At 37.7% G+C, this 26,215-nt stretch overlaps 1 protein-coding gene across 2 annotated transcripts; it reads left to right on the top strand.

Annotated features, from left to right (window-relative positions):
• Positions 1-12,368: 12,368 nt before the first annotated feature.
• On the top strand, positions 12,369-23,581 carry LOC110793267 (uncharacterized). 2 transcript variants are annotated; one of them, XM_021998124.2, is made up of 14 exons: positions 12,369-12,530; positions 13,356-13,455; positions 15,799-15,926; positions 16,084-16,237; positions 16,324-16,433; positions 17,756-17,839; positions 17,931-17,979; positions 18,075-18,166; positions 18,904-19,036; positions 19,978-20,057; positions 20,134-21,596; positions 21,747-21,860; positions 21,958-22,887; positions 23,272-23,581. In XM_021998124.2, exons 2-13 carry the CDS (start codon positions 13,363-13,365, stop codon positions 22,530-22,532), a joined length of 3,075 nt encoding a protein of 1,024 aa, XP_021853816.1. In that variant the 5' UTR covers positions 12,369-12,530; positions 13,356-13,362; the 3' UTR covers positions 22,533-22,887; positions 23,272-23,581. The 2 variants fall into 2 exon arrangements, with proteins under 2 accessions (XP_021853816.1, XP_021853817.1); XM_021998125.2 differs by having other exon boundaries at positions 12,373-12,530; positions 13,345-13,455.
• Positions 23,582-26,215: the final 2,634 nt, after the last annotated feature.

Here is a 26,215-nt window from a genome sequence, read left to right on the forward strand (position 1 = left end):
ATAGCAGTTCTTGGAGCGCGGAAGTGGATGCTCTAGAGTTGTCTCTTGATGGTGGAGAGTTTGAACCCGAAGAGAGCACCAAGATGGGGAGGTTAGTTCGACCGATTTGTTATGTGAAGGAAGTAAAGAAACCCGAACTTAAACCTCTTCCTGCTAATCTGAAATATGCATATTTGGATGATGAGGAGCTTTGCCCTGTGATTGTCATTACTGCACTTGATGCAGACCAGTTATCCCAACTTCTTACTATGCTGAAAAAGAAAGGCCATTGGGTACAATATTGATGATCTGAAGGGTATTTTGAGGGGGTCGAAAATTCCCTCTTCTGGATGTGGCAAGCATATTAAGTAAATAGGGACTAACCGTGGGCGTTAGCCTCTTTTTACTAGTCTTTAGGAGTCGCCATTCAGTTTTAAAAAACTGACAAAACCCGGTTATCGTGACATGCCTGGAGTGCAAACATGTGTGATACACAACGACCATAAATTTCCTTGTGATCCCTGGTGTGGAGATCCCTCAACGTACATCCAGCGGAGCAGAGATTGAGAGTTCGGGGGACGTTTACTAATACGAGGAGTGCCCAGCATTAGCTCACGCGGCGCGGTCCTTACTAGTTCAATTGTGACGATGATGGGACATGCGTTATGCTACATTACTACCCTGGATTCATTTTAATGCATAGATATTACTAAACAAATGTCAAAAGATGATTTAGGTTGATTAAAGGAACTTAACAATATCGGTTTGTCCAAGAATTATTTGTTTTAGGCGTAAGCAATATAACAGATTTAAAGTTAGCAGAATTATATAGCGGGGAAAGCAATAAAAGTATAATTTACGTTACAGCAAAGCGTAGGCTTTACTGCGGTTCTCAGGAACACCTACCACCTGACTTAGCTAGCTTTCCGTTTGGTTTTAGAACTTTCTGACGACTGACTGATTAAAGGGCAGGATTCTTCCAGAGTTTTGAGTATTTTAGGCTTAGGGATTGTGTTTAGGTCTCAGAAGCACCTCGATAGTATTCGGTGAGCAGGTGGTCATGCGGGTAGGGTTTGCTTAACGGTGTGTTAAAGCGGAAGACACACGAATCGGGACTTAGAAAGCTTCGGTCAATACTCAATCTTAAGGGTTCAGGGTTGGAATTGTTGTGTTCTTTTTCGGTTTTCAGAGGCCATATTTATAGTAAAATAGGGTAGAATAAGATAAATTTCAGAAAGAGAATTTTCCAACTGAGGTTTTGTAACACCCCGACAATTCTCTCTTTTCTAAAATAACTTTTTAATATGAAACGTAGAGAATTATCAAGGCATTATCGCCCATGTGAAAACGTAACGGCTTATTCAGAATTTTGTAGCGAAAAACATAAAACTAACTTTAATAATTTAAATAAGTCAACTAAAACCAACAAACCGAAGTCGACATAATTAGTTAAAATCAAATTCAAGTCCATTAAAACAAGTTCAACAAAACCAAATTCAAATGAAATAAAATAACGACTACACAAATCTCTCCAGATCCCGAACCCCAGTGATACATCATCTTCAAACCTGCAATGGACAATGCTTATTGATCCCTAGAGACTGCTCACCAAAGATTGGGTCATCACAGGATCAATAAGGCATAGTCATGATCAACATGCACAAGCAAAAGCACGTAATCAGCAAAGCTGAGTACTACAGACTAAATCAATAATAATCCTAACATGATTCTATTAAACGAACAATCCTAACATGATACTAATTACGTAAATAAGGACAACCAAACCATAATAATTTGAAACCACACTTAACTAGACTAGACTAGACTGGACTAGACTTTTATAACATTAATATTATTTTAATTGAAATAGTCAATGGACTGAGTTGACTACTAGAAACTTCTTCACTAAGGAAGACGAGGTACGGGCGCGACTCCGTAAACCTCAATGACCTGCGATATCGAGGGACTTTTGAATAAAATAGAACCAGTGATCAATCCGGCCCAGAGAAAGCCATAGGCGACCCATGACCCCAACTCCTGATTGTCCGTCATTTTAGACGTGCACAGTCTAAAGCTATTGCTACTCAGTTTCACTTTACATGATTTACAGATTAATACTTTGTTATGACTCAACAATCACATAAGTCATACAATCAACAATTATTCTCAACTGTTTTTATCTTGGAATTAAGTAAGTGATCACAGAGGTATCAATCAAGACTTATTCCAATTAATTCGACCTTTCCTTTAATACTGAACAACCCCTCTATATGGGTATAAGGTTTCAACTTACTAAACAAGGTCCTCGGCCCTCATAAAGCAGTGAAAAGCTAAAAGGGAACAACGAGCAATCGATCTGAATCAATATGCATATATATAAAATAATCTAGTGTTCCCAACCAACATGTCTGTATCAATCATCCATACTAACATGTTATAATTCTCATAACGAAATATATATGTTCAACACGTCCATCCAACAATATTAAACATGTAATTCCAACATAACCAAGTTCATCAACAAATTTCAACATGGATTCAACAAATAACACACATTCCAAGCACACAGGTATGTACGTACCTTGTATAAACAACTAATAGGCCACTTTAACACTCTCAAATATCGCCTAAAGAGAATTCTCCGCCTAAACCAACCAACAAATAATCCCAATCAATTTCTAATCATTGGCAACCGTAATAAAGCATTCTAAATGAATCCTAAACATATTTAGAACCTTCCCCAATATAAAAACTTAAACATTTGATTTCCTAGCATCATAATTATTTCATTAGTAATTGAAATACATTTAAAACTTTTTGCAAACATCATACTTTAAATTTTCAGCAATATAAATTCATTTAAAAACTTCACCAAGGCCACTCTACGTTCCTAGTGCATCGAAACAATAAATTTAATAATCCATACTCGTCCTACCATGATTTATAATCATAAAAACCTTGAATTTCATACTTTAAATAATCAAAAATCAATATTTCAATGTAATTAGATAACCTGAAAATTAAATATATTATTTGATATATATAAATCTGAAAATCCAATTAACTCATAAAAATCATAAATTTATTAAATCAAAGCATAAATTAAATAAACAAAATAAAATCAAAATAATTAGTTTACTTAGGGTTTAAGAAATTAACCAAATCAAAGAGGAGAGAGGGAAACGGTCGGCGACAAGGGTGTGGCTGGGCGGCACACGACGGCGCGCCGGCGGCAGCAAGGTGGTGGTGGCTGGGAAAACAAGCAAAGGCACGGTATAAGCAGCTAAAAAAAGAAAACGAAAGAGAAAGAGAAAGAACGAAGGAGAGAAGAAAGGGGAGGAGGAACTACCGTGCAAAGGCCGGTGGCAAGGGTATGCGGCGTTGTTTTAGCGGCTATGCTGGCGGCGACGGAGGAGGCTGGTCGAACACAAAAACAGTTAAGGGGGAAAGAACGAAAACGAAAGAGAAGGAAAAAGAGAAGAGGGAGGAGAGAAGTTATCGGCGGTACAGGCAGAGAGGGACGACAGAGGCTCGCGGTGGCATGGCGGCGCGGTTGAGGTATTGGCTGGCGGCGCTGCGGTGGTGCGTCGGTTGTTTGAGGAGCAGCAGTTCCACGTGAAATTGAAGAGCAGGGTTTGGAATTTTTCGTTCACGTGAAGTGAAAGGGGAAAGGATAATTTGAGGTTTTCTTGTTTTTTGTTTTTACGTGAATTGAAATATGGGTAGGGGATTATGGGTTTACTTATTTTGGGCTTTGTCAACTTGGGCTAGGATAGAATTGAGTTTTAGGATTTCAATCCAAAATCAATTAGGATCGTTTTCTAAATTGAATCGGTTTTCGTAATTCGATTTCTTTTCAACATAAAATTCTAAAATTATTTTAATTTCATAAATCGTTGAAACATTTAAAACGTATAAAATAAATATTCATTAATTACATTTTTATTTCTAAAATTCGTAAATTCTATTTAAATATAATTAACTATACGTTAAAATATATTAATAAAATTTATAAAATTATGGGGGATTACAGGTTTGCTGAGCGCTAGAAAATTCCAACGCTTGGATCAGGAGCGCTGGTTATTTCTAGCGCTGGACATTTGTGCGCCAGATTTGTTCTGGTGACAACTGGATAATTATATCTTTTTGCGTGATTGTATAAGAAGCAAACTGTAGCGCTGGAATTATTCAACGCTTATGGTTTGAGCTTTGGAATTTTGTGACGCTCACTCTGCCAGCGCTGGAATTTCCAAGCGCTGGTGTTTTACTTCACTATTCCAGTCTTATCAATTTTTTACCGAATCTTATCACGTTTTTCTATCCTTTAGGGACATGAGTTGGACTGCAACTCTTAGTCCTTACCTAATGGTGAATCGTAAGGCAATTCAAACACTTAGATATTTTATCTTACATGGTTACTATTCTAAGCAGCGTTTTGAGCATAGCAGTTACTATAAATAGCAGTTTCTAAAAATGGAAATGTGGCTTACGAGATTATCAGTCAGTTATGGATCGTTCATTGCACGCTTAGGAAAGCTTAGTCAAGAGGTGTTTGGTTTCATCATCGAACACACCGTGTCGGGCCTAGGGACAAATGTTGGCGTCTACAGTTAGCCCCCACTTTGATTGAGTCTGAGCAAGACGACAATCAAGTATTGGTAGACGGAATGCGTCTAGGACCTATAGCTTGATTTAGACTAAGTCCTAAAGAGGGTCTCACGAGCCCCCGAGTGATAACATTTGACTGAAGGGTCATCACTGGAAATGTCAATAATTCCTTCGCGAGTCATTGGGAATTTACTGACCTGAACGGTCTTCTCACAAAGTCATTGAAGACGTTCAACTTTGATAGATAGAGTTTTTCGTAAACGGTCACTTAGCTTTGACCTTTTGGGGATGAAATGAAATTTTTTAGCAAGGAATGAATAAACCTTTAAAACTTTGACATTTTTTAGCAAGGAATGAATAAACCTTAAAACTTTGATATTTTTTAGCAAGGAATGAATAAACCTTAAAATTTTGACATTTTTTTAGCAAGGAATGAATAAACCTTAAAACTTTGACATTTTTTAGCAAAGAATGAATAAACCTTAAAACTTTGACATTTTTTAGCAAGGAATGGATAAACCTTAAAGCTTTGACATTTTTTAGCAAGGAATGAATAAACCTTAAAACTTTGACATTTTTTAGCAAGGAATGAATAAACCTTAAAACTTTGACATTTTTTAGCAAGGAATGAATAAACCTTAAAACTTTGAAGAATATCTCATTTTTTAAAATACGAAATTTTTGAAAATAAGTCGTATTTTTTGAATAAATAACCGTACCTTGGTGGGTTACAGCGGTTCCGGGTACAGTTGCCTGTTAGTGGGCCACTGAATATAAAATTTTGAAAAGCCGTTACTTTTCCGCGGGAAGTAGAACGAAAAAGTATAGGCGGTTATTTGATAAGAATTGGGCTGAATGGCCCAACATTTTGTCGGAATAGAATAAATGTGCGCTGGAATTTTCCAGCGTTTGATTTTGAGCGCTGAAATTTTCCAGCGCTTGAATTCGAGCGCTAGAAATTTCCAGCGCATGTCCTCTTTAAATTCGAGCAGTTCAGGATCATTTCGCCATTTTCCAGCTGCTGCTGCTCGTCATTCTCTCACTCCTCTCACTCGTTTTTCGCCATTTTTGCTCGGTTTCGCACGATTCTTTCACCAAAATCGTTCCCAAGTTGATCTAAACCGCATATATGTAAGTATTTATTGCGTTTTAGCTTGATTTTGAGTAGAAATTCGTATGTTTTTTCATGTTCAAATTGAATCGGGATGTTTGCCCCAATTTCTTGCAATTTCTTGGTTGTGTGTGATGTTTATAACATGTATAAGTGCCTAAGCATGTTAATTTTTGCAAGTATGTAGGTTTTGGGTGATTTTGTGCTTGTTCAAAACTAGCCCCCAAGGGTGCCTACGGATTGACATTGGAAATGCAATGTAGGTGTTTTCCTATGCTTTGCTTGCCATTACATAGCCTATAGATGATAGAAAATGCATTATTTTGATGTTCGGATTGGTCCGTGGTTGATTTCGTATGCAGGAGCTTTTGTCACTAACTGCGAACTTAGTAACATGTCACTTTAGAGACCGAAATTGTTTGATGCCACTAGTTTGTTGTATTTGGGATTTTAGAATGTAATTGTTTTGCATTGTTGGTTTCGAGGTATGATTGCCTCATGTCTTTTCGTATTTTGCGAAATGTAGTATGTCGGATGGCAGCGGATCCTCTATTGAGGGGGATACCTCAGACTACCGTTTGAAGCCTTAGATTGCTTCTTCTCGCCCAATGAAGCGAGAGGGTACCTACCGAGGGTGGCGCTCTTGGAGGATGAGGGATGCTTCTTCATCTCCTCCGTTGGAGTCCAGAGGGGGTTCTGACCCCGAGGACGGGCCTCTTTGATTGGGCCCCATAGAGTATGATGGGGTTGACTTGCACCACGACATGGAGCATCACGTGGTGTCCCAGTTTCTTGTCGGGAATGCTGGGACAGACACAACTTGTCGACCTTACGGCGGGCCGGTCTTCGTCGAGCGCCTGGGGAAGCTAGACGATCGGACTCGGGCGGCGGTGGAGGCGTGCCCTTTGTACCTGACGGTATGCGTCTTTAGGGAGGTCATGGGGCCTAACGTGTCCAGGCGGTTCGTGCGCCTGCTTCTGGAGTGGTGGTGGGATACCACCAACACTTTTCACTTTCCTTGGGGGGAGATTAACATCACCCCGGAGGACTATACTGCTCTCACGGGTCTGTCTTTTACGGGTAGGCCCGTTTACATTGTTAGGGAGACAGCCATGCCGTCGTAGAGGACGGTTAGAGAGTGCATTGGGGCTGACTTGGTTGTATAGGTGTCCTGTTGGTGGACTTTTTAGCAGTGGGTCGCTCGTTCGGTGCTTTTACGAGGATGTATGCTCGCGTGTTTTACTTACTGTTCTTGAGTTCGACGATCTTGTCGAACCGTTCTGAGAGGGTGGACCCTTGGCTGATCCCGTTGGTCAGCGACTTGCCTGAGTTGGGTTTGTACTGCTGGGGCGAGGTAGCCTATGCAAACCTGGTTAGCCACATGGGTGTGGCTGTACGGGTCTTGGACGGTCCAGATAGGCCCATGCGGCCCATTTATCTATGTGCCATGTCGCGACTTCTTGAGGTACGCATTTGATATTATCATTTAGGAGTGTTTAAAGGAGTTGCGTACTTTCACTCATGTGCTTTCACTGTTTTGCTTTTGCAGTTGTGGGATTTTGAGCGCTTGCCTTTCTTTGCTCCCCGGTCTGGTAGAGTGGTCGGGGGTTACCCTACTACTTTTTGGTGGGTACTGCTGGGAAGATGAAGAAACGCCCAACCATAAAGAACTTCAGGGACATGATCGCAGCTGGGCGCCCTAACTTGGTAAGTATTCTCAGTTTTTTGCTTACTTATTCTTGTCTCGTTTTATGCAAGTCACTTGACCTGTTCGTTTTCGCTTTTTACAAACAGGTGAGCTGGTCCTGCTGGGCCGTACTAGAGGAGACCGAGGAGTTGAGAGAGGCCCGGCTCCAGTCTCGGTGTCGGATCTTGTACTAGGGTCCGAGGGATCCTGCCTAGTTCTTGGGGGAGCGGGTAGTCCGACAGACTACGGAGCTCATCTGGGCGCCTCGGTCGCCTCCTTCGAGCATGCTACGCCCTACGGGCATCCTTATTAGCCGTCGGGCAGTGTTGCGGCAGGGTATGCCTGCGGGCAACTTTGTGCTGCTCGACCACATCTATGTTGAGTTTGTGCAGCTCCAGATTTTGCTTCCACATGTCGTCGAGTTACGTGTAACCTTGTGCCTTTATTGATGTGCACGTATGTTCCTTCGGCTGTGTTTTGACTTATTTGTCTGTGTTGCAGCCTGAGCCCACTGATCTTGGCGGTTGGGTGCCACCAGATTGCTCGATCCGCTATACTATGACGGGCGGATCTAGGATCATAGAGGAGGTGCCTGTGATTCCTGACGAGGACGGACCCCATCTGTTGGTTCCTGCGGATGTTCGCGTGGTATGTTATTTATTTGTCTGGTAGCAATACTTATTGCGTAGAATGGCTAACACTTTCGTTGTTCAGGTGCCTGCTAAGATGGTCAACCAGGTGGTGCGCGTAGTCAACCGGCTAAAGGTTGTGTTGTCCTCAGCTCGGGCGGCTCTCTCTAGCAGCAACCCAGGCTCGACTTAGGTATTGCCTTTTAACTTTGCTTTATTTAGTCAGTTTGGTTAATTATGTATGCGCTGACTCGTATTTGGATTTTGCAGATTGGTGTTCCACAAGCCCGTGTGCCGAAGCAGACGCAGAGTCCTCAGGATTGTCATTCGTTTGAGGGAGATCGTGATGCCTCCGAATCACATGCTAGGTCGCGCTTTTCGGACGTTGGTTTGGGTCAGAGGCCCATGCGGCCGCCGATTGGGCCTAGGATGAGCTATGGTGGGTCGTTCGGAGTACCTCAGTCTCAGATGGGTTGGTAGGCCCCTTCGTTCCAGTCGTTTCAAACCGGATGGCAGCCTCAGCCCTTTCAGCAGCCTTCACGTCCCAGGTGGGTGCCCGCAGGGCAGACGCAGAGCTGGGACTCGTTTCAGTTCGAGACTTTGTTTGGTGGCCCGCAGGGTTCGCAAGGTGTTGGCACGAGTGGTGGTGCTCATGATGACGAGGATGAGCCTTTTCCTCTGGGGTTTACTGGGCCCCCTTAGTAGGCTATATACATGTATTTGGACATGTATCATTTTTTCGTATCGTGCTACAGACTCTATATATCTTGTTGCATTTTATACTTTTTAGTTTATTTTGTTTTGTCTGTGCGTGCATCGATTTTTGCGAAAAATGGGCCATTTTTCAATATTTTGTAGTATCTTGCCTTAGGGGTAGGTATTGCCTTTTCAGGTATTGACAGGCTAAAGTCGTATCACCTAATCAAAGATAAACCTAAGTCCACTAACAAGATAGTAACGGAAGTAGGGATCGTATCCACAGGGAAACAAGTGTTCTTTCTATTACTAATTAAAACTAAGGTCTAGACTATTGGAAACAAGAAAGTTGGTTGATTTGTAAATTAAAACTGCGACAATAATTAAACAAAGAGGAATTCAGATATTAAAAGGTCTAGGGAATAGGTTCACCAATGAACAACAATCCAGGATGATAAACAATCAATAATAATCAATAAAGCAGTTAATTAGACTAGCATGCTCTCTCGAATCGATACTAATTATAAACTTAGAATTACCGTCCTCTCGCTGCGTATTAATCCAAATTCTACCTATTGAAACAAGCCTAAATATCAAATTGCATCACTCGAATCTTAACCTGATATTGCTAGACTAATACAATTAAACATGCGCAAATCTAATCGCATAGTAAATGAAACCAATCAATAGGAATTAACCACAATACCATCAATCAACAACATTCAATTATCCCTTCATATTAATTCATGGATTCTTAAAACCCTAGAATATAAACTACTCACACATATTTAATTTTAATTTAAACAAAGCAAACATGATTAATGAAAACATAATTAAAATTGATAACGAAGGAAATAAATAAGAAATACCAAATTGAAGAACAAAGGATGAACTTAAAGCTTGAAACTTGAATTGAATAATAAAAGTAATTAACAAATTAAAAGTTTAGAGAGAGAATAAAAACTAAGATGATGACGGAAATTAAAGTTAAAACGCATAAATCTTAGAAAAACCCATGATCAAACATAAATGATGACCACAACTCTCCCACTCAAGACATGATAATGCAACAAACGAACCACACCATACTTTCTTGCCTTTTTTCACAATTATAACCGATCACTCATAAAAAAAAGTTGAAATTACAATACTTAAGTGAATCCATGCTTTGAAATTTTACGAATGTAATGGATATTTTTTTCTTTTTGCTCAATTTCTTTATTTTCTTTTTCTTTTAGGAACCATCACTTGGAAACAACCGAACATTTTCAATTCTTCTCATCTTTTTTTTTTTGCTCATTTTTTTTGTTCAACTCAACATACAAGAACAAGAAGAACTCCCTTATCTTTTTCTCCACCCACATTATGCTTAAATGAAGCACACTACAACTCCATCACCTCACTCACTAATAGCTCCCCCAAGCCAAGCTTGGGAATAGTAACCAATGGGGATTAAATGGGCTTGTAATGTGGCTAGTAACCGAATAAAAGGGCATAAGCAACAACATGGGTAACAAGAAGGGATCAAATGTATCTACAATCATCTGAAGGCCACCTAAATAGAAAAAGTGTCTTCGTCCTCCTCAATGTGCATGTATATGAGTCATAAAACACTGCTAATAGTTGTAAACCAATACCCAAAATTAATGACATACCAGGAAGCTAACACACATTCCTAACCAAATCATCTAGTCAAGCCCAAATCCACAAATGGTTGGTCAAAGTTGACTCATGCTAAGGCACCAAAACAGTCGGAATATCGAATCATAGCCAACATATCCACATTATTCATCATCAAAAACCAAGAATCAAAACAATCTTTAATATAGGGGCACAGGGAAGCATGATTCAGTATTCATCAGAATGTATTTTTTTTTTTGAAAAGCGATAAACTACTCTAGAAAGCAATAACACATACCTCCCCCAGTCCCCCAAGTCGAACTCAGCAATGTCCTCAGTGCTTGAAGGAGCGTACATACCATATGGTGTTGGTTATTGTATCTCGTTATTAACTTAAAACTCAACTTAAAATCTTTATAAAAACCAATGCAAGTAAATTATTTTTGAATTCATAATTCCAACAACACAAATTTATTTTATGGTTTTTTAGAAGCTATTGCACTCTCCCAAAACCCTATAAACATACCTTATATTTTGAAATATGCAATTAGAGATTAAAAAATATAAGAGATTATTTAATTAAAAGCATGAATTAAAATATGAAATAATTAATTAAAATCCATAAAATCAAGCATATTACATACCTTATATTTGGTAATCTGCAAAAAAAAAAAAAAAAAAAAAAACCCGCAAGTGTTTTAGTTAGACAGATTCACTTTACATAGCAACAATTTTAAAAAAGAACGGTTAATCAAATAAGAGATTATTTAATTAAAAGCATGAATTAAAATATGAAATAATTAATTAAAATCCATAAAATCATGCATATTACATACCTTATATTTTGAAATCTGCAAAAAAGTAAACGCAAGTGTAATAGCTAGACAAATTCAATTTACATAGCAACAATCTTAAAAAAGAACAATTGTTTATGCATAAAAATTCACGAATTATCATTAAAAATTTATTTAATATATGTTTTTATTTTCTTGCAAGGATTCGTGAGAAAAATATGCTTACGTGTATGGGAGCGGCTTCAAGAAGAACGATGATGAAGTTTTTGGAACAAACTCGTATAGACTGGTTTTTTTTTTTCCCTTCTGAGAATGGTTTAGATTGTGTTTTTGGTTTACAGAGTGTCGAATGTCAATTTGGTTTAATTTGGCAATTAGAATAATTTGTAATATTATTCATTTTTTTGTATTAGTTGACTTATATTGACCGAATTTTTTGTATTATCTTTCCCTAATTTTCATTTCCTTTCCTGATTTAATCACTCTCGATCAAAATAAAGTTTATTCTTTCCCTAATTTTGGTAATTGTAATAAAGAAGATTTTAGGTTGATACTGCAGTCAATCAGTTGTACAATTGATTTCAATAAAATTAATGGTTCTCAATCAAAGTTGTCTTTATGGGCCCATAAAAAAGATTTTGAGTGTTTTGGCCGTATGTTATTGCAGTCAAATTAGCTTTGTAATTGAATTACTGTAACAGCATAAAGGGTATTTTAGTCTTTTAAACGGAGACACCAAAAATAAAAATACCAAAAAGCCCTTAACTCTCCACTTATCTAATAGAGATTTATTGATTGATTAAACAAAACCCTATAAAAGCCTTACCCAACATTTTAATAACACCTTAAAACAACACTCTTTAAAAACACAACTCATTTAATAAGCCAAAAGGCTGAACCTTTTAATTAAAAGGCCAGGTGAGGGCTTTTAACGGGCCTCCGTCCCATTAAACATGTCTTGCGACCCAAATTATCTCAGCTAACAAGTAAAAAAAGTCATATAATCCATGGGCACTTTCATAGTTCCACAGGAAACCTCTCAATTAAAAATAGAGTCCACAGCCACTGATGAGAGGCAACTGTATTGGTAAATATCACCGAATCCAATGGCATTTTTTTTCTAAATAAATTAAAATGAATACTTTTCATATTTATTTAACTTAATTACTTTCACTGGGCAGAATAAATAATTTTTTTAAAAAAAATAATAAGAAAAAAGAGTGGAAAAGGGGCCATCCGAGCAACAGCCTTTTGCTGGATTACTTTTGAGTTTTCTCTCTCTTTTTTTCCCATCTCGCGTTTCTCATCCTCTTCTTCCAATCCTGCGCATTTTCTCTCTCCTCAATTCCGCACTTTCTCTCTCCTCATTTCGTAGATTCATCGATTTTCCGATCTCTCTCTCCACTGTAAGTCTATCACTTCGTCTAATCTAATTCATTTTCTTTTTATTCATAATTTATTTATTTATTGATTGTTTTTTCCCCAAAGATCCCTAATTTTTTTTGGATGGAGTGCTATCGAGTTTCAATTTTGTGAATTCTTGCGAAAACCTAATTTTGTTTTTGTTGAGATTAGGGTTGGATGTTAAATTATTGCATGTCGTAGGTAATTTAGGTTTTAGGGTTTTTGATTTTGTTTCTTTTGAGTTGAATCTTTCATCTGATTGGTTTTATTTTTTGTTGAATTGTTCCGTTGGATCTCTGATTTTAATCTTACATTTCAAGATGGTCTTTCTCAGTATTTTCTACTCTAGGTTAGTCAGTAAGAATGGGTAGGGGTTTAGTTTGTGTGATGGATATCCGTGGTTTTAAAGCGGAATTGACCTGTTGTGGTTGATGTCTGTGAATCGACCAGAGGTTTTCAAACTGAACTGATGATTGATGGATTTGGATTCGGAAATTTGGTTATTGCTTTTACAAGTAGAGTTGATTTTGATGTAATGTGTGTAATTATGCATGCACCAATTAAAGTTTGAGAGTTGTCATTAGTTGCAATTCACGTGGGATTATGGGATCTTCATTGACCTTTCGGGTTCTGTGATTGTCTTTTTCCTTCAATCCTGTGAAGTTGTGAATTTCGTTGTTTTTCCTGTAGAGTATCACTTGTATTCTATTGCTTGTGGTTAAAGGTGCATTTTGCTAGCATTTTTTAGGTTATTTAAATGCTTTCTCTCTTATGCTTATTTCTCTTGTGATTGTTTGTTTCTCTTATTTTAATTAGTTTTGTTTCAGATCAACCATGAGTGACGAGGGTGAGAAGACCTGTCCTCTTTGTGCTGAGGAGATGGATATAACTGATCAGCAATTGAAGCCGTGCAGATGTGGCTATGAGGTTGACCTTAATCCGTATCTTTTGATTTAATATTGTAGCTTTGTTGATTCATTAAAAAGACTGTTTCTTGTGTTCTGTCGGCTTTTTTCATATTTAAATATAGCGCTCCATGCTTATGTGTTATGTGGATCAATTGTGAGAGAGATAAATACTAGTTATGGTTGTGGAGTTTAGAGCTGTTATCTGCGAATTAACACTTGTGGTTACCCCTTGTCCCTTGCGTTTTCAAGGACTTTTAGAGGATGCTGAATTATCAAATGCCTTTTGCACTTGGCGTTTTTAGCTGCTTTTTTTTTTAACCATTTCAAGCAACATGGAAGTTCATGATTTTTTTAAATGCAGAAAAAGCTTTCTTAATGATTAGTAAATCAAATGTTTAGTATCTTATCATGTGAGCTAAATTATGCCAGTTCAAACTTTTTACTTCTGTTTAAGTGGAAATTTGAGGATGTAATACTGCTTTTGCGCACCTCATTACATTCCCACTATGCTTGATCCTATATGGTTATAGACATAAAATAACTGTTATTTTGTTGCATTAAATATTAAGGTAAACATTGTTGGAATCAATATCACTTGTTTGTCCTTTCCACTATCAACACTCGAGTGTGATGGTAAATCTGTCTGTCTGTTTGTCTTCGCAACTCCGCTGAGTGTTGTATGAGTTAGTTCTAGTTTTTAAAGTGGGGTTGTGTTGAGATGTGTGTTCTCTAGTATGTGGTGATGAAGGCTATAAAATGTGGCCCAGAGGTCTACAAACTAGTTTCTCATTGCAGTTTAAACCTTGAATTTGATGAGGCTCTAGGACGTTTACTGCATAGATCAGTGTTACCCAATTACGTAACAGTGGCGGCATAGATATGTACGGAGTAGGTTTTATTTTATTTTTTTATATCTGGAATAATTTTTTCTTTATGTCTCTGATTAATCAAATTGGCTTTGAGGTGTATATTGGACAGGTTTTGCCTCCTAGTATTTTAGCATTTTCGCATCAGCTCTAATCAGTCATTTGCGTTCTAGATTCTGTTCCCCATCTTGACCTATATCATATACTTACTCTAGAGCTTTGAAAAGTATGCTTTTGATGCAAAGATGATTATTTTAATTACAACGCCTCACAAAAACCGCAATAAAGGATGCCTAAGGCACTTGCCTTATTGCTACTTATACCCGTTAGTTCTATTACTTAGTACCGCACCAAGTGACAATGATTAGATTTTGGTCATTGTTTCGATCGTGAGAGTGTACTGGGTGTGGATGTTCCATTAGTTCAAATTATCAAGCTTGCAATAAATCCTTTAGGACCACATTGTTTAGGGCTAGGGTGTTGCATGCACCATTTTTTTGAATATTTTTTTAATATTTTATCATGATAATTCTTTCCGCTCTGCTTTCTTCTTTGTTCTCTTTCCTTTCCTTCATCCTCTATTTTATTTTATTGGATCCTAAGATGTATAGTAATGAGGTAATAGTGCTATTTTTTCTAGAGAATTTTGGAAGATGATCAATAGGATGATTATGTGGAAGAGTGGTAGGAGATTTTTCAAACTAGGAATCAAGATGTTATGCATTGGTTTTGTTACTGAAAATTTGGCTCTGCATCATGATCATTGTTTTTTGTAATGTATATCTCTATTACTTGTCAAATAATTGAATACTTTGCATCTTAATGCTGATAAAATTTCATCCTCACAACCTAATCTGTACAAGTAAAGCAGTTGGTCGTTGCATCCCACTCAAAACTTTGCCCTTTTCTCTTGCCTTTTTTGTGTATGTTTTCCACTAAAAATTCCACTCTTTCCTCTAGCCTTTTGTGTGTATGCATCCCACTCAAAATTAGGGCTTTTCTTTTTTTGTCATCATACTTTTAGCTGTCAGGAATGTTATTGGATTTGTGAAGAATGTTTCCGTTGTTGAAGTTTTTGGTGATGCACAATGAGTCAATTTAGTGTTGTTCTTGTGATTAATGCTGTATCTAGTGGCTATTATTGGTGTTTGAGATGTTTTATTCAATGTAAATATAATTTGATAATAGTGTTGTACAAGTCTAGTTTTATGCATGTTTTGTACTGGATATTTTCTTAATTTTGCGGTTTATTAAAGTAGCCAGTGCTGGCTGAAAGTTGTTTTTGTTTTATCTTCCTTTTCATTTTTGTTGGTTTCAATTTGACTGTCCTAATGATGTTTGGTAGTACAAGTCCTTCCCTGTATATGTTGAACTTGCTCTTGCTGGTGACATAGTTTGAAATTTGAATTCATATATCCCTAGAAGTTCAAGTTGATTTAATTGTGAACAAATGGCTGTAATGGATTTTTGTGTTTATTTCTGTGTTTTGTGTGCAGATTTGTGTGTGGTGTTGGCATCACATAATGGACATGGCTGAGAAGGATGAGTCAGAGGGACGCTGTCCTGCCTGTCGCACTGCATATGATAAGGACCGAATTGTAGGGATGGCTGCAAGCTGTGAAAGGTTGTTTTTTAATATGTACATTTTGTTAGGACATAAGTATGAACAGTTACACTTGAGAATACTTTGTTTAGCCTTCAGCCTGAACCCAAAAAGGGGGAAGAAAAGTATGTCTCTATTCAGCCTTTTTCATGTGTTTTTTCATGTTTTTTCTGATCAGGTTGGTTGCAGAAGTTAATATGGAAAAGAAGCACAAGTCACAAAAAGCTAAGGTTAAAACATCTGACAGTAGGAAACAGTTGAGTAGTGTTCGTGTGATTCAAAGAAATCTTGTCTACATAGTAGGCTTACCTCTTGATCTTGCGGATGAAGATGTGAGTGCCTTGTTGATTCCTCTTTTATCGTTATACACATTTGGACTATAATTTTGGTGGTTTACTGTTTCAATGTGTTTGAGCAGCTTCTTCAACATAAAGAATATTTTGCCCAGTATGGCAAGGTCTTGAAGGTGTCCATATCCCGGACTTCAGCTGGCACCATTCAGCAATTTGCAAACAATACATGTAGTGTGTAAGTCAATTTTTTTGTGAACACTTAACTTGTATCATAAATTTTGCTTTTATATATTTGTTTTTCATCGCTGTGTTCCTTCTGCGTGTGTGCATGTTGATGGATTCTGATGGCCTTTTTAGTTTATTTTCTTTGCTTTTGCTTTTGGTATTCTCGATTCACAAGCTTGCTGTTGAATGAGATACAGTTAACTATAAGTGCCCACTTGTTATTGCCAATTTTGTGTAATCAAACAGTATTCTTTTGATTCATTTCATTTTATTTTGGTATCCATGTGGGAATGGCTGATTGTTGCTATCCCGTTTAATTGCTGTTTAGTTTATGATCAAGTCTATCATGTTCCCCCTGTACTTTCTCTTGGTTTATAGGTAAGTTTTACTCCCACCATCCCTAAATTTTTTGTCCCGTATTCCTTTTTTGGCTGTCCCATTAAGAGCATGTATATTGGGCATTGGGGTTATTGGAGTAGCTCTCCAAGTAGTTTTTCAACAAGAACTAGCTCTTGGCCAACATTTGGGATCTCGAGTGGCTCTTGAGTATTTGGAGAGCTAACCTCTATCTACCATAACATGTGTCCATGATTCTTTATTTTCTATTGAACCACAATTAGGTGTATATACATTGAGAGACACTTACCAGTGTGGGTTTTTTGGATGGAGCTCTTGAGGATATCTTGTAGAGAGATTGTGGTAGAGAGAGAGTGGAGAGCTAGTTGGAGAATCATGACCACTGCACATCCTCTAAGTGTGCCCCATACCTTGAATGATTATTTTTTCACTGTCTCTTTCCTCATGGGCCCACTTTACCAACCGATGTGCAAAACATACACCCAAATATTAATAAAGATGAAGTTTGCTCTATGGGGCAATCTTTTAGGGACGGAGGGAGTATCTTATTGTGACAATCAATGCTCAATTTTAATGTGGTGTGAAATGTGAAAGGACTACACAAGGTTGAAGTAAAAGTTGTAATTGTTTTGTTATCTTTGATTCTTAAATAGGTGTTATATTCTAGCATCAACTGCTATGTAAAAAAGGTGAATCAGATTTTTCTTTGGAAGGAGCTTGAACTGATACTTTGAAATTCAAAGCATCACTAACCTCTTATACCATCCATGTATATCCGATTAACGGTTGTTGAGATTTTAGGTGCATTACAGTTAAGGTATATATTATTATGAATTCACTGAATTCCTATTTCCTGTATGCTGGAAAGCACCATGTTATCTTAGTCAAGGACTTGAGGTTGTATTGATCCATTGAAATATTTACATCCATCAGAAGGCATGACAACATGCTCTGCTGATTCTTTTTGGTTTTCAGATATATTACATACTCAAAAGAAGAGGAAGCAATTCGATGCATTCAATCGGTTCATGGGTTTATATTGGACGCCAGGCCTTTGAGGTGGGTTATGAAATATTAAGAAATTGGAACCTTCTTAGTGCTTATTTTGTATTTTTAATTGTGCATTGAAGACAACAATTATATAATACAGGGCATGCTTTGGGACCACAAAATACTGTCATGCATGGCTGAGAAATGTGGTATGATATCTGGATATTAGTTGATTTGAAATTTATTCATTGATATGTGCTTAAAAATTAAGTTTTTCACATCAAGTGTATTATTTTTGTTTCAGCCATGCACGAACCCTGATTGTCTTTATTTGCATGAGATTGGCTCACAAGAGGATAGCTTTACAAAAGATGAAATCATATCTGCATACACAAGGTAATGTGATGTGCTGCAATCCCCCCTCCCCCACCCAATTATTGATTTCCTTAGCAAGCTTTTTGATAGAGATTTACTAGTGAATGATGTGAGGTATTTTACTCAGTTTCGGTAAAATATTCATTGTCATGTTATACTTCACTTCATTGATATGTTGGAGATGTAGAGATTTACTAGTGAATGATTTGAGGTATTTTACTCAGTTTCTGTAAAATATTCATTATCATGTTATACTTCCTCTGTTTCTTTACTTGCAATACTTTGCTTTTCACGCTTACCAATTCATAATTTGAACAATATTCATTATCTTTAACTATTGATAAGTAAAAATTATAAAAAAATTGATATTCGGGAAATATACATTGAGACAAATCCTAACAAGGTCCCACGTGAATATTTTTTTTCTCAAGTATAGATCATCAAAAATAAACAAAGTAGTGTGAATAGTGCAAAAGCAAAGTGTTGCAAGTAAAAAGAAAAGGAGGAAGTATTTTTTAGCAACATAACTACGAAGGAGCATTTTTGATGTGTTTTTTGTAGAAAATGTGTTACATAGTTGGACTACGGGGTAGTTGGTAACAGCTTGTATGAATACAGTCAAGTTATGAAGTGTGCATATTTCATTTGTTGAACTGCTGAACTGCATTGGCATACTTTTGTTCAGTATCTTGTGATTTTGGTCTTATTTTTTACCCTGTTGTAAATGCTACATTATTGACTTGTTTTTCTTGGATTAGGGTTCAACAAATAACTGGGGTTACAAATAATATGCAAAGACGTGCAGGGAATGTATTGCCTCCCCCTTCAGACGATAATTGCAATAACAGCTCTGCTGTAATAGAGAAGCCGATTGTCAAAATTTCTTCTAATGTAAGACTTCTTGATTTTGGAAACACTGTTTTTCCCATCCTTCCTTAGCAGACTTATATGGCTGTATATTGATAAACTATAGGTGTGATAATTAACACCATTCTTTTTGGGGGTCCATGGTTGGCTACATCCCTTTTGTTCGTACCTTGTGTATTCATTTCTTTATGAAGAATTGAAGCTTTTATTGAGAAAGAGAGTGAACAGAGGGTTGGAAATTCACTTTGTACTCCTACTCATGCTTTGTCGTGTATATGCTCATTTTTTTATGTGTTGGAAAAATAGGTATGCGCAGCCATTGCTGGCTGGAATTTTGCTCCTCATGTCTTTTTTTTTTCAGTAAGGCTTTGGTTGAATGTCTTGAGGGGTAATCGATATTCTTTACCCATGGTTAGAGTCATTCATCTGGGTAATTTTGCCATTTCAAAATGTTTGTATCACCTATTGGAAGTGCATATCCATTTAATGATGAGAGTGAACAAGTGTTGTTGGCCGGAAGTTGATACGAAGGAGATGATACGTTCATTAGAAGTTCTTGAATGTGTTAGGAGTGTACCTTTTTTTGTTGGTTACTATTTAATTATTTATACAAATCTGAATAATCATCATTTACACTTATCCTAAATTGACCTATCTCCTCCATTAGCTTTTGTGTTTGAATCTGAAAATTTTATGTTACAGATCTATGGGTAATTATGATGTGTATTGTTTGTGTTCACATGTCTTATTTCTAACTTGACAACCATTTGCTGTGTCTGCAAGTCTTTAAGTTTAGAAAGAAACTCATGCTAGACATTCGGGAATCATACTTGGTCGAGATTCAGACACCCGAATCTTCAAGCGCATGATAGTCCCTTTTTTCATGGTTACATAATCAATTGCAGTCTGCAATTGTTTAGATTTTTTGTGGTGATATGTTTCTCATTGTAGTCGATTACTTGCAGAATTCAGCAAGCATTTCAAGAGGTTCACCCCCGAATAGCAGTTCTGGCAAATCTGGTGCTCTGCCCCCAGCAGCATCATGGTATGTTTCATCCATAGCATTAACCCCCACCCCTCCCCCTCATTTTCATTGTTTTTGATTTGTTAATCTGTTTCAGGGGAGCACGTGTTTCCGGTTGTAGTCCTCCTTCTGTAAGCTTGGCTAGTTCAAATGGATCAACCAAGCAGAAAGCTGACACAATGCATGAGCCATTGGTGCTGGTTCCAACAATTTCTGATTTCATTCCCAGTGATTTTGGAAAGAAACAGAAGTCTGATGAAGAAACTAACCCAAATCAAATTAGAAGTAAACTGCAAATTCCAGATACAGCAAAGAAGCATACTGGTATTAATTCTCAAAGAAATGCTTCAGAGGTCTCTTCTAAACTTTCAGTTGCCCCAGTTGGAAAGTCGATAAGCCAGTTATCTTGTTCACCGGAAAGTGATAGTGATATAGAAGGGCTTGAACCACTTTATAGTGCAAATTCTTTAGATGGACAACATTGTTCTTCCAGTGAAGACAAGGGGAGTAGTTCTATCATGGAAGGGAAGATACAGAAACTATGCTCTGAGATATCATCTATAAGGATTGACAACCAGCAAAATAGTGAATATCCTGAGATCATCAGATCGAATGGTTTGAGTTTGAATAATTTCTTATCACCAAGGAATCAAGGTTTAAACTGGCATGATTCTGAGAGAATTATGGAACATTCATCTTCTGTTATTGCTAGCACCAGTGCTATTGATTCTTTTATTATTCCGAAAGATGTATCTGATTTGCGATTAGATACCCAAGCTTCGGTTTTGCATAATCTGACTTCTGAAACGGAAGATGATTTTAATAACCAAAGACTTCGGGATGCCATAGTCGTTAATCAGACAGCGGTACCCTCATCATCTCCGCTTCATCTTTTGAGCCATTTAAGGGTTCCTTTACAGACACAAGGTGATGCTGATTGTTCAGTAAACTACACCTTAGCTCCAAATGTAAATAGATTAACAGATGAATGTTTGGCAACAAATGTATCAAGTGCATCTGATGCTTCTAATGGATTCCTGGATCGTTTTGTCAACCATGCTCCAGAGCAGGATAGTTCTTTCCAATTACAAGGTCGGCAAGGGAATCATATAGGAAGATTTAACGGTGACCTTGGTAATGCTGACTCACAACCTGCTCTGGATACGGGAGAGAATAACATAATATCAAATATTCTGTCTCTGGACCTTGATTCTTGGGATGACTCTTTAACATCCCCACAAAATTTGTCCAAGCTGTTGCGTGAAGCTGAAGAGGGATCAGTTAAATTGGCTGGTTCCTGGAAAGGTCAAAATAGCAACCAGTCCAGATTTTCTTTTGCACGGCAGGAGGACCCAAGAAATCATATGTTCGACATGGAACCTTCATTTGGCAATATTGGCCAGGCAGCCAAAAGTTCCTCTTTTGGCCAGGAATTTCACGGGGGTAGAGACCCGTATCTGGATAGAAATGGCAATGGTTTTGGTTTTCCCAAGCATAATATTGAGCTGTCGGATAACTTGATAAGTAGCCATTCCATTTTCCCTTCCAACAAGCTTTCTCGTGAGTACCTATTATAGTCCCTGGATGTTTCTTAGTTTGTGGAAGAGGAAAAACTATTTAATACGACTGAGCTTGTATCGTATTTCTATCTTATTTATGTTTATTTCTTAACGGCTTCTTACTGACATATTCCTTTTGTCTGAACTTCAGTCTCTAGATCTCAGATTTCAGCTCCACCTGGTTTCTCTGCACCAAGCAGGCCTCCGCCTCCAGGTTTTTCTTCACATGAAAGAAGTGATCAGACTTTTGACTTGTTGAAGTCTGGTTTGTTACTCTATTCCCTCTCTTGATTTTCGTCCTTGCTGATAATTCTAATCTTGTGTGGCTATTAAAAACAATTAAATTTTCCTTTTCTTTTCAGGAAACCATTTAGTTGAGGCATCTTCATTCTTGAGAAACTCTTACCAGGCACCACCAAGTGGAAACATAAACCCTGCTAATGATATTGAATTTATGGATCCTGCAATTCTGGCCGTTGGTAAAGGCAGGCTACCTGGTGGATTCAACAATTCCTCTCTAGACATGAGGCATAATTACCCTGTTCAGACGCCTGCATTCGAAAATGATTCAAGAATTCAGCTATTGATGCAAAGATCTCTTTCACCCCATCAAAACCTTAGATATGCTGATGTTAGGGATAACTTCTCTCCACCAAGTGATGCATATGGCTTTACCTCGAGACATATGGAGCAGTCCCATGCTAGTAATCATGCCCCCTTTTCACAATTTTCACTCCAGCAACAGCCTAGAAATACTGTAGTCTCTAATGGCCCTTGGGATGGTTGGAATGAACGTCCATCTGCAAATGATATTGGTATATCAGAGCTCCTTAGGAATGATAGAATGGGTATTAATAAATACTATGGTGGTTATGAAGATGCCAAGTTTCGGATGACAAATTCAGGAGATCTATACAACAGGGGTTTTGGGATGTGATTACCATCCTAATTCTTTTGGTTTGAGTGCCAATTTGTGTAGATGGAGACGCATAATACCCTGTAACAGAGGGTAGCCTTATTTGGTGCAGGCAGTCTATTTTTTTTGACTAGTCTCTTCGGGCAGCTTGACAAAATGGAGCCTACAGCTGATGATGATATGGGGTGGGGGTGCAATAAATGGATGACCACTTGCTGTATTCTTGAGATTGATTTATGTGATTGTGCGACATGGATTCTAACTGGATGTCAGCTTTTCTTTTAGAGATAGTATAGTTGGAATCATGTTTTAGAGTGGCGTTAAATTGCACATGCATGTGCTGGAAGTGAAAGAGGATCTTTCTTCTAAGTAACAGGTGATATATGTTTTCCTTTGAGGTCTTTCATACGAGAAAGATATTTAATTTCTTTTTTCTCAATTTGATTGGTCTAAATGTCCCTGTTTCTAGATTTCCGAAAATCTTCATACGGTAAGTAGAGAATTTGTTTGGATAGTTGATTGGGCAACATTTTCTGCAGTGCTGTTTCTCTGTGCAGTCTCTGCCTGATTGTGTCTTCTACCAGTACTTTTTGTCTGACTGGATCTAACTTTCACATTTTCATGCTGACATTTACATGCTGATATGTATGTTGTTACATTTGTGTACATTCTATTTCTTGGTGGTATGTACAAGGAATTCTCAAATACAAAGCACCATTTTGGATGACGAGAACTGAACCTTAAATGGCTTTTATTTCAGGTGTTAGGCTGGTTCAGGGTGGGACACAAGCTGTAGGTGTACTACTATCTGGTCCTTTATGAGATCATCCATTCTGCTTTCTGCTCTCTGCTCTCTCACTCAGATCAATACTCCAAAATTCTGTGAGTGAGATGGAAGTACAAAATTTTTGCCTTGGGTAATGCATTGATTTTAATGGGTTAGTGCTGTTGATAATATGGGTATATACATTAATTAGCTTTATCCTAGCTGTGAGTCTTTTAATTATGTTTTGTGATACTGAATTGGAAGTTATTTTAAAAAGATTATGCTCGTCAATTGACTTGATATATATGCTGCTGTGTTGTGTGTAATTGATGCAATTTCTTTGGCAAAGTTGTGGAAATACCAGGCTGACTTCCCCGTAGATGTGGGTTTGTTGGAGCCTGTTGTTACTAGCGAATGCCTTTCTTTTGCCCAATTTGTCTCATGTCATGTTTAAGAAATGGATATGATGAGAAGGGATTGATTGATAGTTATTGACTGAAAATTTGAAGGGAATCATACAGCAGCTTCTCGCAGTTTGTTAATGTTTTCTCTGGAGACTTGATTCTAAAAATTACTCCGTAATACTGAAAATCACCACAAAAAGCAAAAGGGAAAAATGATAATAAAAAAATTAATGATACGACTTAGTAGGTTTGATAATTTAATTCGAGTAGTATATCATTGTCTCAAGTTTGGACTTGCATTGATTTAGGGTACCTGGTGTGTTTGAGTGCATTTTATTTTAATTCTAATTTAACAAGAACAATTGCGATCAGGCTCCTCTCTGTTGGTTGATTTCTTTTCTTTACTATGTTTTCTTAATTTTTAACGTGAAAATGTAAGAAATGCAAAGATCTATCTCGATCTGAAAAAAGGTGAAGGTGAAGGTGGGGAATGTTGGTGCAAATCAGTTTGAACAGTAGCATTAGGGTGATGCCACATTACATATGTGCTGCCGATGACTATGAGGCACTAGACCACTAACAGTGAGTACTGTTGTCTGTCTAACTTACGCTATGGCCTATGTAGGTGGGTACTACTACTGTGGGTGTTTCAATATATTTTTGTAGACGTTGATTGTAAAATGAAACTATCAAAACGTTGAAATTGACCTCTTCAACCTGTGAGGGGTAGGAGAAAATATTATAAAAGATTTAGGAGAAAAAGATATGGCGAGAGCGAGTCACCTTGCCGGAGTCCCACTTTTGGTTTGAAGGGAGTAGTCAGCTCCCTGTTGACAAGGACCGAGTATGAAACCGCGGTGATGCTTTCTATCATCCAACTTATCTATATTGCTGAAATTTAAAATCTAAGAGGACTTCTTTCATAAAATCTCACCGCACGCTTAGTGGCGGAATCATAAATTATATATAGGGGGTCAAAACTTAGCATACAGTTTTTATGACAATGCAAAACAAAAATAAAATTGAAAAAAACAAGTACAAAAGGAAGAGAGACAAGATTTGAACCTTGCACCTCCAATAACTTCTAACTTTCAAAGGAAAATTACCACTTGAGCTATATTCGACATGTGCTTTATAATGCACATATAAATTTCGAACATATCATAAGGGGGCCCCTTGCCCCCGCCCTCGCCAGCCCCCCTAGTTCCGCCCATGCGCACCCTGTCATATGCCTTGTCCAAATCAAATTTCACTACCGCTTCTTCTTCTTCTTCTTCTTCTTTATATGATGCATAAATTCGCGGGGTATTAAACAATTTTCCACTATCAATCTTCCCAGGACGAAGGCGTTTTGTGTATCACTGATTAACCTTCCCATTAACTGCTTCATATAGAGGACTATGCACTTTGAGATGATCTTGTGTAGAGTATTACAAAGCCCGATAGATCTGAATTGGTTTGCCAACACCGGTTTGTCTCCTTTTGGAATAAGGGGTAGGAATGTGGATTGAGTTCCCGTAGCATAAATCCTCCTGCACAAAACCCCTGAGCTGCTATTGCATACCACATCCCAATGTTTCTGGAAAAAGAGTGGAGGTGCTCCGTCTGGGCCTGGTGATTTTATTGATTTCATTAAGAATAAGGTTGTCTTAATTTCGGCGGTGGTGAAGAGTTGTTGAAGAGCTTCAATTTCGGCATCATCAAGAGGTTTTACAATCGATCAAGGATTAGAAGAGGTTAAAGGGTTGGTAGTGTTATTTTTCCCAGCTCTTTAGTAAAGAGAATATTGAGCAGGACTGTGATATTCCTTCGGGTGTGTGCACTGATTTTTCTGAAGCAGATTGGCGCAACCTTGACAGACGATACACTAAATGTGAGATCGACCATGTGATTATGAATATGGGGTCGTTGAAAGCTCCTGGCCCCGACGGATACCAAGAACTATTCTACTAGAAGAATTGGGAAGTTGTTGCACCTAATGTTTATTCAATGGTGTTGTCAGTACTGCAGGGCAAAGGTTTACCTCCCACCCTCAACGAGAACTTCATAGACGGTATTCTAAAAACATACTGCCCTGAGCTCCCTTCTCAATTCCAACCAATTAGGTTGTGCAATGTCACATATAACATAACCACCAAAGCCATTGTGAATCGTATCAAATCATTGTTGTCAATTGTTGAATGAAATAATTCCCTTGGTCCAAATTTTCATTTATGGCCTGTTTGGAAAAAATGTCATATATTGGAATTGGCCCAAATAGGCTGTTTAGAAAATACAAGAATTTGGATTTGGATTTGACACAAATCCAAGCCCTAAAAAAATAAGTCCAATATATGGCATTTGAAATCCACGTACAGATATGTTGGTATTTGAATTTTTTTTTTGTCTCTTCTCTTTCTCTCCTCCCCCACCAAACTGACCCTTCCCTTTCTCTCTCCTTGGCTGCCATTGTAGCTCGAATGATTCTCTCATCTCAACCTCCATCAATTATCAATCCTCAAATTTCACTTTCTCTCTCCTCCCCCAAACTCCCT

Source organism: Spinacia oleracea, chromosome 2 (genome assembly GCF_020520425.1).
Source record: "Spinacia oleracea cultivar Varoflay chromosome 2, BTI_SOV_V1, whole genome shotgun sequence".
Taxonomy (NCBI): domain Eukaryota; kingdom Viridiplantae; phylum Streptophyta; class Magnoliopsida; order Caryophyllales; family Amaranthaceae; genus Spinacia; species Spinacia oleracea.